Genomic DNA, 21273 nt, shown 5'->3' with positions numbered 1-21273 from the left:
TATATCTTAAATTGTGTCTATGCTAGCATCTGGTTCTTCTCCCAGTACCGTTTCGGGCCATGTATTCCCGATTCTCTGCACCATTCTGTGATACGTTATATATTGGCCCGAGCGTAATCCCATCTTCTCCCCTAGCACTCCAAACTCTATAATGGTCCCCTCTCGCCAGATATCTCCCATCGTCGCTAACCACACAGACTCCCAGTGGTTCCTGATTGTCATCCTCAGCTGCTTATCTCCCCCGGCCAATGCAACTGGCGGTACCTGCGGGGAGCATGGGGATGGATTGTCCATCATCTGGCATGCCCGGCGCCACATCTTCCACCCCAACATCATCATCTTAGGGCGCTCTTCCATTTCTGTCTTGGGCAGCCAGATCATTTCTTTTAGATAAAATGGGGCACAGTCCTGTCCAAACAACCTAGTTTCGGGGGTCTGTTCATCTGAGAGCCATTTGGCAACATACTGCAGCTAGCTCGCTATATAATAAACTTCATAGTTAGGCAGTTTTATCCCCCTCTTTCATACCAGTTCTGCAGTTTCCATAGCGGCACCCTATTCCGAGTACCATGCCACAGGAAATCCCTACACATGCTATTCAGTTTGGTGAAAAACTTTAGGTATCAGGTATGGAATATTCCCAAAATAATGTAGGAGCCTAGGTAGGACCACCATCTTAAGCACTGCCCCCCCGTCCCATCATTGCTAAGGGCAACTTCACCCAAAATTGCATACATTTCCTGATTTTTCCAATGGCTTCCTCGGTATTGTGCTTATGCTCTTCTTCCACTGTGTGGTACACATCTATCCCAAGATACCGGAAAGTACTGACCGCCCACGGCGTTGGTAGCACCGGCATCCGTCCCATAGGGATTCCCTTATAACTACCTAGCGGGAAAATGCTGGATTTTTGAGGATTCACCGCTATACCAGACAGCCCTGCGTATCTCTTCATCACCTCCAGGATGTACTGGAGATTTTGTTCCGGGTGCCTCAAGTACAGCAGCAAGTCATCTGCATATAAGGAAATCAAGTGTCGGTCTCCTCCTATCTCGATGCCTATAGTATCATATTGTTGTCGAAGGTATATTGCTAGGGTTTCCAGAGACATTATATAGAGCATTGGGGACTATGGGCACCTCTGTCTGGTGCCACTACTAAATTGCCATCTTTCGGATATCACCAATCCTGTTTTGACCCTGGCCAGCGGTTCACTGTATAGCATCTTTGCCCATGTTATGCATCCAGGCCCCATACTATAGCCCGCCAGGGTCGCCAGCAGCCATGGCCACTTGACCGAATCGAAGGCCTTTATCGCGTCTAAGGACACAATTGCCATTTCGCCTTCGTTCTTATTTCCCCATTCAACAACCCGTTGGAGCCGTCTGTGATTGTGGGTTATATTTCTATTCGGGACATAGCCCGTCTGGTCGGGGTGTATTAGTTTACTAATAACTCTCCGCAGCCTGTTTGCCAGGACAGCTGTCAATATCTTGCTATCTTGGTTCAACATCGACAAAGGTCTGTAGGAACCACAGCTATGTCCAGGCTTGTTGGGTTTGGGAAGCGGCATGATAATCGCCTCTCTAAGCGACCCCGGCAGCCGTCCCACCTCAAATGCTTCATTCAGCATGTCCAACATAGCAGGGAGCACTTCCTCCCTATATACTTTATAAAATTCACTTGGGAGCAAGTCCGCCCCTGGAGTCTTACTAGTAGGCAGCTGCCTCACCACTTCTCCCAACTCCTCCAAAGTAATTGGTGCATCTAGCCCCTCTCTTTCCTCATCACTTATCGTGGTCAGTCCTATGTCCTCTAGTGTTTCGGTTATCTCCCCATGACTACTCCCCTACTTATCTTCATATAGTAGCCTATAATAATCTGCGATCTCCTGATTAACTCCCTCCTGGGTGTCCGCTACACTCCCATCTTCTCTCGTTACCGTTCTAATCGTGGGTCTAGGGGTCTCGCTCTTGTACAACCATGCCAGAAGCCTTCCTGTTTTATCCCGTCCTGCATGCTGCCTCTCTATATACTTTTTATAATTGAGGTTGCACAGTCTTTCCCATTGCTCGGCACATTTCTGCTGCAGTTTAAGTATCAGCTCCATATCGCTTCTCGCATCACCTCCCCCCTTCAATGCATTTTCCAATTCCTTTTCTGTTTCTTGTAGGTCAGCCAAGATCCCACCTTGCAGGCCCTTTGATTTTGCTATGGTTGCACCTCGCACCACCACCTTAAAGGCTTCCCATAATGTGCTCGCCGAGTCCACACTACCCGTATTTATCTCAAAGTAGTTTATAATCTCCTAATTTATATCTTCCCTAAAGCGGGGATCCTTAAGCGCCTCTGCCCGGAGGCGCCATGTCGGAATCCTCGCTCTTGGGGGGCAGTATTGCCATCTGAGCGCCAGGGTTGAGTGGTCCGAGAGGACCCTCGCTTTATATTCTGCCTGAGTAATCTCAGTTATTACTTCCGACATAATCCAATCTCGTATGTAATTGCTGCGGGGCAGAATAGTGTGAATAGTGTGAATAGTGCCTGTCTTCGGGGTGTCTCGTTCTCCACACATCTACCAGACCAAAGTCATCTAGTAATGTCTGCAACGCTTTAGCCGCTGGGGCAGGTCGATCAATCTTTCCATCCGATCTATCTATCCTAGGGTCTAATACACAGTTAAAATCCTCACCCCAGATCACTGCAATCCCCATACACATGCTGAGGTTAGTACACAGGGTCCTGAAATATGCTGCCATATTCTGATTAGGGGCGTATGTATTTACAATGTTTACCTCCCTATTCTCCACCAATCCCCTCAGTACGACCATCCTTCCATCTGATTCCGTTTTTTCCCGCAACAGTTTGAATGGGACATGTGGCGCCACCCAAATGAGCACTCCTCTAGCATATGCAGAGTATGTCGAGCCCACCACCACCCCTTTCCATTTCCATTTCTTCGCAACCATCTCTATTCCTGTGTGAGGTGAGTCTCCTGCAATAAAGCAATGTCTATTTTTTGTCTGCACAGGTACAACATGACCTTGTTCCTCTTTAGATAACTATTAAATCCCCTGACATTCCACGTGATTATTTTAAGGATCTCCCATGGCTCATCAAAATTCCTACCCCCCCTCCCACAGGTGCAGCCCAAATTGCACTTCCATCTACGTCTCCATAGGCTTGTTCTCCCTTTCAAACTTCCCCTAACTACACACACCCCAAACACCCCTTCACCTCTCCCTCCCCCCTCCCTTCCCTTCCCCAACTTTACCCCCCTCCCCCCAACTGTTGCCCAGCTCCATCCCTGGATCTCAGGCATCCCCGCATCTAGCTCTTTCTGGCAATAGCCTGTACTTGAGCTCAGCAGGGTGAGGTCGCCCTAATGGCTATCCTGCTATTCCTACTACCACTCGGGGGAATAAGGTGCCTGTGTCCTGCCGCTCCTATATGCTACAATTCCTTTCCATGCTACTATCTAGTTTGCTCGTATATGTAATGTTCTATATTCCAGTCCATTATACACCAGCAGAATCAGGGACGTCTCAACCTGGCTGCAACACCTCCCATCCCTGCATCTCTATCAATGTCTCCATCAAGTCTCTACTAGAATGCCTTGCCGTGTGATATGCCAGCATATATAGAGTGTCTAAGTCACTTATCTCGTTCTCCTTGGGCCCGTTCCGCATCTTGTTTCGGGCAGCCCTGTAGGTCCAGCCATGCAACAGTTTCCTCTGGGGTATCAAAGAAGAACATTTTGCTTTTGTACAACACTTTCAATCTTGCGGGGTACAGAAGCATATATTTGATGCCAGCCGTGCGCAGCCTCCTCTTCACCGCAACATAGCTATACCTCTGCCTTTGGACCAGCATTGCATAGTCCGGATAAGCTGTGATAGTAGCCGAGGCTCTTTCAATCGTTCACCCTTTTCTGAAGTACTCCAGGATCTTCTCACGATCTTTATAGTTCAACATCTTGGCAAATATTGCACGTGGAGGGGCTGCAGGCTTTGGCTTCCTTGTGAGGGCTCTGTGTGCTCGCTCCACTGTGAACCCCTGCGAGAGTTTCAGCCCCTATTTCCTGCAGGATCATATTCTCCACGTAATCCGTAGGGTCCCGGCCTTCTTCTCCTTCCGGCAAGCCAACCACGCAAATATTATTCCGTTGCGCCCTTCCTTCAGCTTCCTCTGCGCGATTTTCCACGTTGGCCACTTGCTGCTTTAGTATGTGGACTTCCTTTGCGTTGGCAGTGCTGGTGGTCGTGTTAGTTTTGACGGTACTTTCCAGGCTACTCGTTCTGTCTGCCAACGCCCTGACGTCCTGTCGCAGCAGATTGACTTCTATCCCCACCGCGTCGATCTTGGCCTCCAGGGAGGTTCTTAGATCCGCCATTGCAATACCCCAAGAGTCTTAGTTCCGTTATGGCCACCAATAGCTGGTGGTTTTCAGTCCCCCGGGTGCTTTCTGTGGGTGCACTTACGCCCGTGTGCGCCGACAACGTTGGAGACTGCTGTGACTTGGCAAACTCATCCATCGTGGGTTGTTTGCCTTTACCCTTGATCACTCTTCCCGCCATCTCGTAGTCTGAATTGAATGTCCCTGGCCGCTCTGTTCGTGGCGCAGCAGTTCTAGCACCCTGCTGCGCCGTGATGTCAGCAAGTCGCCACCGACCTTGGCAGTTATTGGTGCCTCGCGTAGGTTCGTGTGTGTTTAGCTGCGTGCTCGAGTGGGTTATGTCCTCCCACGTTTTCAATTGACTTGTCTGCCACTCAGCGCAGCTTAGTACTATGTGCTTGTCTATGTCAACATTTGATGCGCAACATGTGCCCTCTCTGGGCTATCTGCCTTAGCTTGGTTCTTCTGGGATCGTGGCGCAGTGTCCACGCCGACACGTGCTTCAGACAGAGCGGGAGGTCCTCCTCTCTCCGTCTGTCTCCGGCACTGGTATATTGTGGGCACAGTGGTATTGTTCCGTTTGCAATAGGTGCCTTGAGGGCACTCTCCACAGCGGGTTGCTGTCACCATCAACACCAGCCTCAGGTCCCGAGTCCCATATGTGCCTACTGGCCAAAGGTATTTCCAGTGGGCCTCGCAGGTTTCCACCCTCAGCCCAGCTCCAGCGCCGCTTCACTCAGCAAATCCCCATCTTGCTTTTGAATGGCAACTTCTATGCACCACGCACGGCACTGGCCCTCCGGTGTGGCAGTCTTTACACGCAGCTGTCCGTCAGTGCGTGCTCCTCTTTACCCCAATAATTCCGGCACATAGTGTTGGGTGCACAAGGAGATTCTTCATATGCCTCGTGTCCCCAAGCCCCCACCTTTATGCTGGCCACCTTTGTTATGGCCGTTTCAGTCTGATCCTGCTTTTCTCATGGAAGAAATGCCCAGCCAGCAGCGCTGTGCAATATTTAATTATATCTGGTCCCTCGAGGGAGCAAGCCTCTTTTCCTGGTCCCACACGCACAGGCGCTTCGTTCTTGTGCAGCGCCTATGCGTGAACATGGGGTTACTGTGCCCCGCTGTCCCCGCAACCTGCGGCCGCACTCGATCAGGTTGGCCACTCACCCCCGCTCTTCATGTGCCGCACTCTTATCCCGCAGCTCGCCTACCCGCGGACAGCGGGGAGCCACGGGCCTGATGATCCCGCACAGCCGGAGGGCCGCTCGGTCCTCCGGCGCTGATTTTCCCTTTTCCGGGCGTGCAGCCAACGTAGCCGCAGCCCGGATTCACTCTTGTCGTGGAGCCCTTTACAGTGGCTCTGCGTCCTGGCCAGCAGTCCACACCCTGCCCCAGGCACACAGACCCACACACAATCCGAGGAGCAGCGCTCTTGTATCTGCGCATCGATCAGGGCTGCAACATAGTTTCCGTTGCCGCGGCCGCTTTCCCTTTGTTCTCCGCCATCTTGGGCATTTCTTCACAGCGCAGCCAGATACTTTAGAGATGATTCCGTTGCATTTGTGTGACCCGATTTGCTCAAATTGTTCAGATGTGGCACGGGTCCCTTTCCGACACCCGTGCCTTTATTTCAGAGGCAACTAGTCCATTTTCAGTGAATGTTGCGAACAAATCATTGTCGAATCATTGTCGGATCACAGGAGCAGCTCTCTCGGGCACGTCTTATTCCATGGCCAGTTGGCCACGCCCCCATGAAAATATGGTTATATTCAATATCGTACCATACATTCAAGTTAGGCCTGGGTCACAGTCTAGTGACAAAGAAGCCTAGTAGTGGAAAAAGAAAAGAAAGCAAAACCTCTCATCCTATATTGGTGGAAAACAAGAAACCTTACTCACAGTTGAAGACAGGCTGGTTAAGATGGGCAAATTAGCCACAATGGAAAGGGTGATGTAAATGGCATAGAACCGTGATTTTTGCTTTCCAGGTGACCTACCTGGACTTCTATGAACCCCTGAAGATGGAATGATTACGTATCAAAGTCAGTCACTGACTGGTTGCAGTCTCAGCCACTAATGGTCTGTATTGACGTGCCCTAAACTATACTTGCTTGTCATTTTTCACCACTGCTCTCTCTCTATTATGCAATGCACCACTGTATGGGGTTAGGAGTTGAGAAGAAGGGGCGCAGGAAATGAGGGGGAGGAAAAGAGGGGGGATAGAAAGAGTACACCACCCTTAACCCCCCACACACACACAGATTTCCTGACCCTCCCATTCAAATTAACCAGTCTGGGGTTCATCCCCCTGCAACGTCCAATTAATGGTCCGAGCAATGGGAAAATTGCAGGTATATGACTAAATGTAGGCTTGTCTGTTCCGCCAAAGAATGTAGTAAGTGGTTTCATATTTGTAAAAAGGACTAGAGATTCAAAGAAAAGGGCTGTCTTTTTGTCAGGAAAGGTAGTCGGCCCCCACTTAGCAGATTGGTGCGAGAGCCACAAGGTAGCAAACACAGAGAAACTGACAGTGCAGCCACAATGCAGAGGGCCTTAATCTCAGAATTTTATTATATATTGCAAACATTCCCAGTCACCCAGGGACCACAGAGTGGCATTATACTGGCAAACCCAGTCATGGCACGTGGGAAGGAAACATCAAGATACAAGGAAGGCAACACATGGAATAGCGGCTGAAGTATACTACTAGTTCATTGAAAACAAGGATACTTGTTATAGGAATAACTGTTCTGTGATATCCAACTCCAGCTCAACTAGACCCGATCTATTTGGCTGTATCTCAATGGGGCAGGTGACAGCATTGACACAACTTAGATTAAGACACTTGTGGTTAGGTTTTAGTGAGGTTCAACAGTCCTGGGTGAAAATGTGAAAAAACACGCTACAGTAGTGTGAAGACACTTTACAAAACGCCATTTGGCTGCTCTGCAATATTTAGCACGTCACAGAAATCTCAAATAAATAACTAAATATTATTGGGTGCACTCGTAAGAGAAAAATGCATGTGGGACACAGCACTAACCAATGATATTACTTACTTGTTGATGTCAGATAAATTCTATCGAAAAGGGGCAAGACAAAACACACACTTGCATCCTTCAATAGAGGCTACAACCCTAAGACTTTGTAAAATACTGGATATGGAACAAGATACCGCTAAACACCACAGCATTTTAGCCATGTGATATTTAGCCATGTGGCATTTCTCTGGTGTCCTGGTTTTCTGAACAAAATAGGGATTTACACATCTAGTCCACCTTAAGGCACTACCTACTGTAACGAATCAGGAGTAAGACTCGGACACAGAGGCATTGTGATTACTGTTATAGACTTTTATTAAAGTAAATGTACGGTTGGAGAAAGACCTCTCACACCCTAGCACTAGGAGGGCTTTCGCCTGCCTCAACGAAACTAAAAGGATGCTAGTGTGAGAATGGCCAAAAATAAAGAGGTTTCTGTCCTGTGTTCAAAATCCTATCCTGGCCCCTACAAGATAAACTAAAGGAAATGTGCAAAGGGGCAATGTCTTTCACTTGGACATCTGTTCTCTTTCCAATGTTGTAACACAAAGTTCAAAAGGTGCAGAAATAAATAATCAAAGTTCCACAAGGTTTTACAATCCTCAGGCGGGTTGTCTTCCCCAGAGTCTCTCCACTTCCTCTCGGCTTTTAACCACAATTCTCTTTTCCAGAAATTGCAATTGTCCAATACAGGGGCTATGGCTCCCTTCCCTTACACTACACACACACTTGAGGGTTATTTTCCTCCCCTTGACTCGCTAGGCTGTCCACAGTTTAATCACATGTTCAGGCGAAGGGGGTTTGGTTCCTTCCCCTGGGTTTCATATACTTTCAAGAGGCTGCCTTTCCTCTTCTGGTACTCCTCATTTGTAATTGGGTGTGGGTCCCAGACTCGCAACCACACTGCCCGGTATCCTCCCCTGCCAGGGCTTTCCAAATGTTCTTTACCTGTGGGTGTGGGTCTCCTAACTCGCAGTCGCATTGCCTTGTACACTCTCCTGCCAGCGCTTATTCACTTTGTACTTTGCGTGCCGGTCCCAGACTTGCAACCGGCTGTCTGGTTTATTCTCCTGCTTGGACCTCTTCGATAGGTTACTATTCAGTTCTTTCATATACTGGATCTTTGACCCCCTTTCATTTGTCTCCTTTTTAAATGTACTCAGCGTCCCAGCTCGGTTCCATGTAATTTCATCGCCTGCCTTTTCATCCCCAGGCTTTTAGAACGTGCATATTCCATCGAATGTGCGCATGTTTATTTTTTTTGGGGGTACCCCTGCCCCAAAACCCCCTCCCACACTTATTTTTTGCCATTGCCCACCCGCCCAAACCCTTATCTGCCCTTTCCCCAACCCCCACCCCCTAAAAAATTTGATGAGCACATTCGATGGAATGTGCACTTTGAAAAGCCTGGGAATAAAAAGGCAGACGATGAAAGGACGTCGTACCCCCCGCTCGTTCGCCCTTTGAGCGCCCCGGTGTCCCACTTCCCCTTTCTGAGATCATTGGTGTTCTCTGGTGGCTTTGGCATTCTCTGAGGTCTGTGTGCTGCAAATTCATCCCCTCTAGACCTCTCATGACGATGCAATAGAAGCCCTCCGGCTCCCTGCTGTAGCTGGTCTGCTTCTCGCTCCCGACCCACATCTGGTACCATGGATCTCCATCTTGCTTGCAGTGCCGGGATTTTAAATATCCTGGCACCTATAGGATGCTTCCAACCACAAGAGCGTGTCTCCATTTCCAAGGCGTTGCGCTCTGCATTACACTCGGGCTCTTCCTCGTCTGTGTTTTGGCAGAAGTTGTCAAAAGGAACCCTGTTCTCAGTACAGAGGGGTTGGACTGTACTACAACATGCCATAAAGGTTGGTGAACTTACGGAACGTCATACCCTGAGAGGAAAGGGGGATACCATGTGTCTACCAGTGAGTCTCCCTCCCTCCCACAAGGGTCTCCTCCCCCATGTGGTCCTCCCCAGACAGTCACCCCCAGGGTCGGGTAATGGCTGCCCTTCCCTGGTCACATGGGAAGAGTTTCCCCTCAGAGGAAGTGATGACATCACTGGATTCATCAAACTACCTTCCAGGTAGGAGGAAAAAGATGTGAAATTAAACAGCAATATCAAACACTTGTGCTAGGAACTTGCAAGCATTAAATCTCACCATCTGTGGCCTCACATCACACATCAAGCTGGTGGAAGTGGGTATGGGATGGGGTTTTCCTCCAAACTGTAGGCACAATGTGTTGCTGGTAATTGGATAAACAATATAAGAAACATTTTGATGAAATCTTTTCAGGTTTATGGATAGATTTGTAATAGCCTTGGTATGGAAATCCACAAACCCACCGACGGTTGCACTATGGCCGACAGATTTACAGGACTGGGCTAGAGCAGAGGCGACCATATTGAGAGAAAACTCTTACAGAAACACACATACAAAGCATGACACTATTGCACTGTGAAGAAGTTCTCGTCCGTTGCTCTTGTTTTTTTCATGAGAAGCCCCCCTGAAGAAAACCCCTCTTCAACTTAAAGTACTTTTCACCTTAGACACCCACCTCATTGAGAACTAGGACTGTCAGCCCTGAAGTGACTGTGCAAGTTCACCCTAAGCCTCTTCCCCCTCCCACCTAACCTGATATCCTGGAAGGTAAGTGTATTCAGACAGAATAAAGTGTAGACAAGTTAGTTTCTGGAGGTTTTTATTTAATCTGTTTTGTTTCTTTCCTGTTTTTTTTTTTTTTTATCTGCCCGTGTGTTTATATAGAGCTCTTTGTTGGAATTAGACATACAAATGTAAAACATAGGCGCAGTTGAAGATGTTGATGCGTTAACCGACAAATAGCTGCAAATGTGATTTGTGCCATGACATAACGATCATGCAACCTGTAAATTCACGGTTTGCTTTAAAATGAATAAAGAATTTGTTTTAAAAAATTAAAAAATGGATAGGATTTGCATATTCCTGTCCAGCACAAAAACATACCTGGTTCATTATAGCCTTCTCTTAAGTGCTGAATCAGACAAAATATAAATCGTGGAAGAATAAATTCTGACATCATCAATAAGTCTTTGGGAACACAAGGAACACTTGAACTTGATTTCACACGGTGTCTTTTACAAAACCTAAAAGTAAAGAAATATACGGTAAGCATAAAACAGATTGGAGCCATTATGGAAATGCATTTTATCGAGTTGTAAATAACTTCAATGAGCATGCCTATTTTCCAAGTATTATAGACAAAGCTTGGAGACTCCAGCATTTTAGATAGCACAATTTACAACTGAATTAAGGAGACATTAACATATTTAACTCACTTGTTTCCCTAATATCCTCACGACCATGTGATACTGTTTATTTGCAATGCTACATGGGAACACAAAGGATTTCTGTGCAAATGTAATAATTTTGCATTGTTTGAAAGCACATTGTTCTTTTTTCTGGTTGAAGGGTGTCCTGGGTGGTGTGTATGGGGCGAGGGAAGTAGAGGAGAGGAGCAAAGAATCACTGTGACTACAACAGCACTTTTAGTCTTCTACCTACACCACAGACCGACAGTGAATGTTGTGCAAGTGCTATTGCCAACACTCAGTGCTAACAATTTGTAGTTTTGGACAAGCAGATCATGAAGTCTTTCAGTCCATCGTGCAAGTTGCTGTCAATTTAGAACATTCCTACATCCACTACATAGAGCCAGCAGGACACTGGGGTGCTTCCACTTGCAGACAGGACATGTGAGAGTAGTACTTGCAATCTCTAAGCAAAATAACAAGATGGTTGACTAATTCAGTTATAAAGCAGATGCTCCCAGTGACAAATGTAACAAATTATGTTAAAGCCAATGTTAAAGCCAAAGAAATGTGGATGAGCAACTGAAAAACAAAATGTAGTATTGCATTCAGGAATGCATTTAGACATGTAAGGTGTGAAGTTTCACACTTGAAAGACCGGGGGATGGTAAAGTATCTCTCCAAGATCCACTCAGATGGTGAGTGTCCATCTATTTATCTATTGGACTATTCGTTTACAGCACTAAGATCGTATATGAGACTAAGCTATGCTCTTTGCACATGGAGTGAATCCAGGCGGTATACATTGTTGTTTCTGCAGCTAACCCATTTCCCACCCCTCCTCGCACCCCGCTCCTTTGTAACTTAGGCAAAGAGGCGCCTCACTCCCACACACCTCTGAACACACATAACACAAACACTATTGCACAACACTTCTGCCATAAGTATGAAGCTACCTTTCACGACAAAAGATTTAGAACTGTAGCTACTCACCAATGTATATCCACCTAAACACAAACCCCCCCCACCCCTCCTCCAAGCTTAGTTCATAGTATACCTCCTTTTCCACCCTTTCACTTGACTAGCAGGGCCTTGGCCACAATCTCATAACTTGGTTATAGGTTAAAGGTTCGAATCAAAAGGACTGAAAACAAAACATTCGAAAATATTCTCACAGCTCAATAGCCTTATCAAAAGTAAGGTAAGGCCTTGTCAAGAGGGGACGAACTCCTCTCAGCAGCAGTTATAAGGCCTATCAGGGAGAAATCCTGAGCCAGTCCTACCCCGGGGTTGGACGGTGGCAGTTGAGAAGGCTCCAATTACTGCCCCACCTAATGCCAGTCGGTTTCTTGCAGTCCACAATTGTCTCACACAATGCCTCACACAGCAAATGCCTGCAAGACTGTTTCTGCTGGTTATAGAGTCAGCAAAGCTATTTTGAATCAAGAGCCACAGCAGATGAGAGCAAAACAGCCTCCAGTTCCATCTGTACCCAGAAATTACAGGAGACAGAGACCCGCATAGGCAACATCAGCCTCCGGACTTCCACACTACCGTCTTCCCACAAAGTATCTTGTTAACTTTAACAATAATGAACCTCTGGTTTAGGATAGAGGAGAAACTTTGTACCATAAGTACCTAGGGTATTACTGAAAACATATTACAACATGATGTTGGGAATGTCATTACTCCTCATTAAGACAACAATAATTTTTTAGCGGGCGCTAGAGGGCCAACCAAGATGGCCGCCTTGGCGTAGGCTCCCGATCAGCCCCGCATCAATCCTGCATAATCCTTGCTGTTTTCGGTGTTTCCACGTATTCCATGCACGTCCCCGGTAAAACGACGAACCCCAGCTGCCTGCATGCGAAATTTGGAAGAAAATCGGCCGCTCCAAGACATTACACGGCCGGCGGGCTCTAGAGGCCGGGCTGCGTCCTGCGGGCTAGAACGCGGCTGCCGACGCCCCCCTGCGGAGGCCCGGAGACTTCCTGCACGGAGACCTGGCATGCTCAGCAAGTGAGGCGTAACAGAGACGCCCCCCCCGACAGAGCTGCGGAGGATCCGGTGTTCCCGCCGGGACCCGGTCGCCGTGGGGGCATCGTCGCCAGAGCCCGGAAGGCTGGGCGCGAAACTACCGGTCACCGTCGCCCCATCCCCGCCACCCCCCCATCCGAAGATTGGACAGTACGCACCAGAATCCAGCGAGACGGCGCAGACACGATCTGGACAGCCCGGAGTACGAGTGGGCGGCCACGTGTGGAGGTAAGGAGCGGGAGGGAGATCGTGGTCATCCCTGTTCTGTGGAGACACGGACTCGGGCCTCCCCCCCTCCGCCGGTGCGCCTCGGAGGGCAGGCCCGCCCGACTGCCGCGGGGGGCCGCACTTCGCCAGCCCACCTTCTCCTGGCCCCAGGCTCCAGTTGACAACGGCAGCATGGCGAGTTGAACTCCAAATCGGAACAGAGTACCGAAGGGACACCCTGCGATATCAGGGGCCCCCCACCCTCCTCTTCCAAGTGAATTAACCTAAATAACACTTTAAAATACCCGCAGATACAGGCACGGAACCCTCCCCCCTCCAACCCCCCCGAGACCGCACGCAGCATCACAATTGATACGGGGGCCCTCCCCTACCTTTCTTCCCGATCAGGAGGGAACAGAACTTGGCTAGAGCAAGAACTTTGTTTCTCGAGGTTCTCGGGACCAGTACTCTCAGGACATTACGAGAAACCCTTTTTAGTGAAGAGCCTCCGGAGCACCCTGGGCAGGGCAGTCCGCGCCCCACCAGCCCCCTCCACACCCTCAGTCAAGATGGGAAAATACGATAAATCCCAGAGAAAACTTAACTTTGACGGCAGCTCAACCCCAAAAGCACCCCTCATTCAGGAAGACCAGGCGCCCTCTTCAGCATGTCCAATCCAAGAAGAGGAATCAGTTAATCCGTCCGAAATCAAAGAAATTCTTCTGGACTTGAAGAGCGGCATCGGTAGCCTGAATAGCAAAATGGATGGTCTAGCTTCCAAAGTAGACTTGATGCAACATCGTATGGACTCACACACTGAACGTATGAACGAAATGGAACAAAGGGTGTCTAATCTCGATAACTCCTCAACCCTGACAAACAAAGTCTCGCAACTTGAAAGGCAAATGAAATCTATTATTGATAAATGCGAGGATTTGGAGGGCCGATCGAGAAGGAACAACCTACGGATAGTGGGTGTGAGAGAGCACCAAGTGCAAGGGAAAATGGAGGACTTCGTGGAGTCCCTTTGCATAGCCCTATTTGGTTGTGACGCTCTATCCCAAACCTTCATAATTGAGAGAGCACACAGGGTACCTTCGTCCAGACCGTCCCCAGGCTTGCCACCCAGGCCAATCGTAGCAAGACTTCTTAACTACAGGGACCGCGATTCCATCCTTTGACTGGCCAGAGAAAAAGGCGAACTACTGCATGAGGGGGACACAATCCACTTTTATCCTGACTTCTCCCCGGCGGTCCAGGCTCAGCGGAAAACATTCGCCAATGTTAAACAGAGACTTAGAAACAGTCAAGTAACCTATTCAATGCTATTCCCCGCAAGGCTCAGAATACTCCAAGAGGGGAAAGTTCACTGCTTTCATTCCCCCGAAGAAGCCAATACCTTTCTGGATCAACTGGGTTGTCCAGTACAGAACCAGGCTCGGCCAAGACCTCAAAGAGACAGAAACCTCAGGAACCCTCCATAAAACAGTGGAACCACATGGTTCATAGCAGGCATAGTCAAGTTGTTGAATACACCGGATCACATACACTATACGTAAGCCGGGGCTGAATCACCAGGGAATCCCCGGGTGCCCCTAGCGCATCGACCTTTGGGGTCACTTGGGAAGCCCCGAGCGCCCCTAGCACAGCCACTGTTAAGTTGTTTCATTCCAAGTGGAGCTTGCTCCGCCGAGGTGAATTTTCACCCCCCGGCATGGTGGCTCCAGGGGTTATTTTTGGTTGTTTATTGGTTCATGAGGGACCTCTCGGCGGGCCAGTTGGGGGTTGCCCACCCTACAGAGAGTAACGTCTCGGGCCTGTTGGGGTTAGCCTGCGGTTCGAGCCCTCAGAGTTCATTGGGAATGTTCAGCACCTCCAGATCCCGACCACCCTGCTTCTCACCCGCTCTTGGCCCATCATCTGCACCGTCACCTCAGCCGGGCTCCCGACCCTTGAACATCGACCCTGGCACTAGTCTGAGCATAACCAGTCCTTCGCAGTCCACTGAAATGGCAAAAGGGCCCCATATAAAAACTAAATTACCTCATTCAATGTCTTAACGTGGAATATAAGAGGCGGCAATAGCCCCGCTAAAACTAGAAAAATTCTGCATTACCTCAGGCGCCACGAGGTAGACGTGGCTCTGATCCAAGAGACTCATCTCGACCCCAGGGAAGGATCATCAGTGGGCCAAGAGCTGGGGATGTCACAGATACTTCTCATCCTTCTCCACATACTCGAGAGGAGTCGCGATCCTCATACACAGGAGGCTCAGTTTCAGGTTACTTCATACTGCAAAAGACAACAAGGGAAGGGCGATTCTGGTGTGTGGCATCATTGCAGGCCAGAAAATATCTCATCAATTCATACGCGCCGAATGTGGACGGCCCCGACAACTTTGGTTGGGTGCTAACTCAGCTCTCCACTCACGACCGTGCAACAGTCATCTGGGGTGGGGACATGAACACGGCTTTGGACCCCACAAGGGACAGATCAAAGGCCTCACAACAACCGCCCTCTAAGGCCTGTCTCCAAATAAAAGAAATTTGCAAAGCGTTTGATCTCCAAGACATATGGAGAGTCTCCAATGGGGAGCAGCGAGATTGCACCTTCCATTCTGCAGTCCACAACACAAGCTCCCGGATCGACTATTTCTTCACCTCCAAAAACGGGCCCCGGACATGTGGCCGGTGCTGTCTCCACCCGAGAACGCTCTCAGACCACTCGCCACTTTTCCTTAAGCTTATGCCATCCAACCCCACTCCGCCATTACAACGCTGGCGCTTTAAAGGGGGCTCGCTACATGATGAAGTCTTCGCCTCTGAATTGAAGGAGGAGTTGGATGTGTTTGAGGCCAACCTGGGCTCGGTCCCCTCTGCAGGCACCATCTGGGAGTCTTTAAAATGTTTTATTAGAGGAGTATGCCACGCCAAAGAAAATGGTATCCTCAAACTCGTGAGGAGCGAGCTCAAAACCAGCGAGGACAAATTAAAGCATCTTGAAACCCAGAACACGAACATGGCAGGCCCGGAGTCTGCCGCACCCCTGAAAATAGAACTGCAAAAATTCAAAGCTGCGGCAGATTGAGAGGCCCAATTTTTAAGCCGCCCCAACCAAGTCTGTCAATACGGCGAGGGCCAAAAACCAGGTGCCCTTCTGGCGAATCTAATCAGAGCTGACAAAAAACAATCCCAAATCGAAAGGATCCGAACCAAGCAAGGCGAGGTGCTCCACACTGACGAAAAGATCGCAGAGGAATTCAGCCGATTCTACCAGGATCTCTACAGTGCTAAACTTCCAAAAGACTCAAATGCCCCAATAGAATATCTAGAAGACACAGAGCTTTACTGGGTTGAGCAACACCTACGCGAACCACTGAACGAGCTGATCTCACAAGACGAGATTAGAGCGGCCATAAAGACCCTACCCTCTTCTAAGGCGCCGGGCCCGGACGACCTAACGGGAGAATTCTATAAAGCCTTTGCAGATACCCTGGTTCCTCTCCTTGCGGCTGTGTACGAAGCAGTGCTGGAAGTGGGGACTTTCCCTCACTCCTCTTGTGAAGCCAATGTCATCCTTTTGCATAAACCGGGAAAACCACCGGAAGATTGCGCTTCGTACCGCCCTATCTCCCTGCTTAACCTCGACAATAAAATACTTGCCAAGGTTCTAGCCAATAGGTTGATGCCCCTGATGCCTGCCCTTGCACTAGCAACCAAGCCGGATTTATACCAGGACGCAATACAACCTTTGGTATCCGGAGAATGTTCGGAATCATCGAGGCACTAGACCCCACAGATCAGGCAATTGCGGTCCTGCTAGACGCCGAAAAAGCGTTCGATTCAGTGGAGTGGCCGTTTATGTTCATGGTTCTCACCAGGATGGGACTGGGTGCCCGTTTCATCAAGCTTGTCTCACTCCTGTACACAAAGCCACAAGCTAACATCATTGTGGGCACCGCTAAATCAGCTCCAATAGACCTGCAGCGGGGAACAAGACAAGGCTGCCCACTCTCAGCTTTAATATTCGCCCTGGTGATGGAACCTCTAGCCTCTAACCTTTGTGAGCTCCGACAACAGAGGGGTCTCATCATTGGCCCACACAGGCTCATAGTTTCCCTATACGCCGACGACGTGGTGCTTTTCATACGAGACCCTGAGGTTAACCTGAACCCAGTCATGAGGGAAGTCATCAGGTTTGGGGCGGCCTCTGGTCTAAAAATCAATCATGCGAAATCAGTCGTCTTTCCACTGACGCGTGCCACAAAGCAGTTTGCAGACGAATTCAACCTCACATGGAAGTCCGCCAGGGTTCGGTACCTGGGGGTGCAGATGTCTCTGGATCGGCACAAGGTATTTCGTGATAACTACGAGGAAGTGGTCAGGTCCCTTCAAGACAAGGTCTCACGCTGGAAGTCACTTCCACTAACGCTCTGGGGGAGGGCCTCCCCGGTTAAAATGGTGGTCCTGCCTAAGCTTCTGTATCTGTTCAACAACATTCCTTTGTTACTACCGCAGGCCTTCCTGAAAAGACTGAAAAGCTTGGTCCTTGAGTTGCTTTGGGCGGGCAAACCAGCCAGGGTGGCACACTCAATACTGACACTTCCCGTGTCCAACGGGGGGCTAGCCCTTCCGGACTTGGAGAAATACTTCTGGGCAGCTCAGGCACAATACCTCAGCCACTGGTATGAGACGCAAGCAGTCCGCCCTCATGTACAAGTGGAACGCGCCCTGGCGACCCCCAACTTCCTGACTGCAGCGGTCTTTGGCCGGATTCCCGTACCTTCCCTCACGATGAATGTGGTACTCGTGACGTACAAGGCCTGGAAGACCCTAGCCCATAAGCTCGAGGTGCAAACTAGGTACTCTCCACTCTTACCAGCCAAGTTCATTCCTGGAATCCCCCTAACTTCAGAAACGGTCTTTCACCAGTGGGTCGACATGCTGCACATACAATCCCTAGGGGATTTTTTTTACTGAGGAGGGATTCCTAACCCTAGACCAAGCGAAAATGAAAGAAGGCAACACTGCACTGGACATATTCCTCTATTTTCGGACTCGCTACACTCTGCAGACCCTGCTGCTGGACTTTCCGTGTCAACCGCCAACCTGGCAATTGCTGCATGATGTCATTCAGGCACGAGGTGGGGGCAGACTGGTGTCGCAAATTTACAAAGCACTAATCCCGAGTGCAACCCCCGCCAATACAGGGGCAAAGTCCAGATGGGAAAAAGGCACTAAACACAGTCATTTCAGAGGAGGATTGGAGCTACATCCTGAATCAGACTCAGAAGATCGCACTCAATTCACGTCTCAAACTCATCCACTTTAATTTCCTCCACCAAACCTATTACACACCCGAAAAAATCAACAAACATCACCCTGACACGCATGCGGAGTGCAAGAGGTGCGGATTAGTATCTCCCTGAAGTAGCTCCCTTTTGGAACCGAGTGTTGGACACGACAACGGCAATTGTATGAGATGCAATACATCCGAGACAAACAGCAGCGTTGCTGGGTATGACGAGGCTGCTATCCGCCCCATCAAAGAAGTTGACTGGTATTCTGCTGACACTTGCCCGTAGGAGAGTCGCCATGGCATGGGGCCGGGGTCCCCCTCCATCCTACGCAGCCTGGCGTAAAGACTTACTCTACTATCAAGATGTAGAATCGGACTTTATAAAGCTCCTTCCACAACACGCACGCCCAACCGACATATGGGGCCCTCTGACAATATTCTTGATGAACGAAGCGGAGGCCTCTTCAGTTGGCACATCGGAGACCGGCGGCACACCGTTGAGGCAATCTCAGTTCTGACTATATTTTCTTCTAGCCATGGATCGGGAGCGAGAGGAAGATTCCCCTAGATGACATTGGGTGTAAAGGGCGAAGGAGGCGGGTGGGGGGGGGGGGGGGGGGAGTTTGGTTGGAAGGGCTCAAAGAGGCGGAACAAAGTTAAAGTCCACCCTAATGTGGGTGTGTTTTTTGTACGTTGTGTTAAATACCAAAAATAAAGTTTTTTAAAAAAAAACAATCATTTTTAAATTGGATATGCATTTAGACTGACAGGAGTTAGATAGGTTATCATAGCACAGTAACAAGATCAAGATGCTTTCTTTAACACCATCTATAATATTTTATACTACTGTACGGTTATATTAGACCTCTGCAGATTCTATCCAGGGGTGTGGCTTGGAAGCCACAGCAGATGGATCTAGCCGCGCTCTGCTCCCACTAAGCCGACAGACCCGAAGTGTAGATCCATGGGCCTTGCCCGTATTGGCCAGACCAAATTGCAACCTAACTCATAGAAAAACCTGGTGACGGTCGTGATCTGCAACGGCGATCTGCTCAGTGCACTCCTCGTTTTCTTCACAGTTGTGGGATGCTGGAGGTGCCTCGCTTGGAGGAGGCAAGATTCTGGAGGTGCCTCGCTTGGAGGAGGCAAGATGGCCACAACGCGCTGCCTAAAATGAGAGGGGCGCCTGCCAGAGCCTCTGAACATCAGGCAAATGGACTGGGGCACTGCACAACAGAGTGATCACCCGCTCAACACAGTGCAGGAGCCGAGCTGAGCCAGGTGGGGCTAGCACAGCACAGAGACCAACCAGCAGGCGGGAGAGACCGGAGATCTCCTATCGGTCAGTGGCCTGCAATGGCATAGTGCGGTAGGTGGGAGGCCCAAGAGAACGGCTCATTGATACTGGTATGTGGACAGCTGACATACCAGAGATATCATAAGCCCCCTAGACCATCCGCAAAACCTACGAGAGGGTGTAGATAAGTGCCACGCGCCATCCCCCCCGTAAGGCACTGCGCACCAAGGAGGAGAGGGGGGCCCGGGAGTAATTGAAGGGGCAGCCCTAGGAGTGCAACATAAGGATTCTGGCAGTTTGTGAAATAACGCACCTGGAGCAGAGCCTGCCCATCAGGGTCAGCTACAGAGAGATAAGGTGTAGGCGGAGAGGTCTAACCGCTGGCCCTGATGCAACAGGGAACTCTGGGAAGATGGAGAGACAACAAACAGACTACAATGGAACGATTCACGCATGCAGGGCCACGCCCCACTAAGAAACCTCCCTCACCACAGCAGGCTTCTCCCCCCCATACAACATAGCGGGTCGGAGAAAACCATACTGGAGGCCATAGCTGCCCTTCGTGCCTCCTTAGAAAGCAAGGTGGAGGAGGTAAGAATAGATGTCTTGCTACTGCACCAAGACTTCTGTAACCTCTCAAACTGTGGGGGAGCACGGACGGAATATAGCAGAGATTAACATCTCGACAGCGGCATTACAGTCCCAATTAAAAGAGCTCAGGGACTGAATTCCTGGAAGAGAGAGTTGAGGACACTTAATGCAGAGCCAGAAGGAATAATATACTGTTATAGGTCTGCAGGAAGGTGAGGAGGTGGTACGGTCCCACAAACTTTGTGGAGAACATTGTATTACAATCAATGAGGCCCAGGAAGCTGTCGTAGGTCTTTGTTGTGGAGAGGGAACATAGGGCTTTGGCCAGGAGACCATCTCCGGGCACCCCACCACCCACCATGATTGCCCAAATAATGAACTACAAGGATCAATAGCTGATCCTCCAGCATACACTGGAAGAGGGCCACATCCAAGGAGGTAAATCAACAAGTGCCCGTGTACCCAGACTACACCTGGAAAGTGCAAACATAGCGGAGATTCTACGAGAGCTGAAATCCATCCTGAGAGGGGCACACAAGCTCTTATTTCCAGGCACACTCAAACTTAATCATGATGGCAAGTCGTTATTTTTCAACTCCCCAGAGGACGCTACATTGTGGATAGAGCAACAGGGTCTTTGGGAAAAAATGGACGGGGAGACTGAGGAGATCTCTGAAAGGGGACCACAGAGGAGGTCCGGCTGGGAAAATAACAGGACATTTTGCACGAGATTAGCACTTTGTCCTCCTTGGGTGGATGGAACACTAGAGCCAGGAGCATTAAGCATCTGACCCGAAGACTAAATCCGAATCCCAGGCAACCCTGTGAATATGGGTGTGTGATGGAGGCAGATTTCAGCAGTGGGGTACCACACTGGAAATTTGGAAGAGGCAGTTTCATGACTTGTGGACATGCAGACCCCAACTGACCTATGATGGCAAGGTAGACAAGATGTGGAAGCATAAATCGGTGGTGAAAGGGAGCAAGCAGCGCATCATTGGACCTGCCAACGCCCAATAGGCGTTCCAATCGAGGGTACAGGTGCCCTGGACAGTATGTCCATGCTTGCCACCTGGGAGATGTCACTGTGTTGAAGGACCCCCACCAGGGTTTTAGTA

The 21273-nt window shown here is 49.5% G+C and overlaps 1 protein-coding gene across 5 annotated transcripts in view; it reads right to left on the bottom strand.

Moving 5' to 3' along the window:
• Positions 1-21273, bottom strand: part of UBR3 (ubiquitin protein ligase E3 component n-recognin 3) — a 2710065-nt gene that overhangs the window by 2593094 nt on the left and 95698 nt on the right. For all 5 annotated transcript variants that reach the window (XM_069616177.1, XM_069616176.1, XM_069616178.1 and 2 more), the window contains exon 2: positions 10421-10560. In XM_069616177.1, the coding sequence (XP_069472278.1) occupies positions 10421-10560 (140 nt within the window). The remainder of the gene's footprint in view (positions 1-10420; positions 10561-21273) is intronic.

Source organism: Ambystoma mexicanum, chromosome 9, assembly GCF_040938575.1.
Source record: "Ambystoma mexicanum isolate Mex_15411 chromosome 9, UKY_AmexF1_1, whole genome shotgun sequence".
Classification (NCBI taxonomy): Eukaryota; Metazoa; Chordata; class Amphibia; order Caudata; family Ambystomatidae; genus Ambystoma; species Ambystoma mexicanum.
The sequence above is the reverse complement of the archived record's forward strand: the minus strand, read 5'-3'. Positions and strand labels throughout refer to the sequence as shown.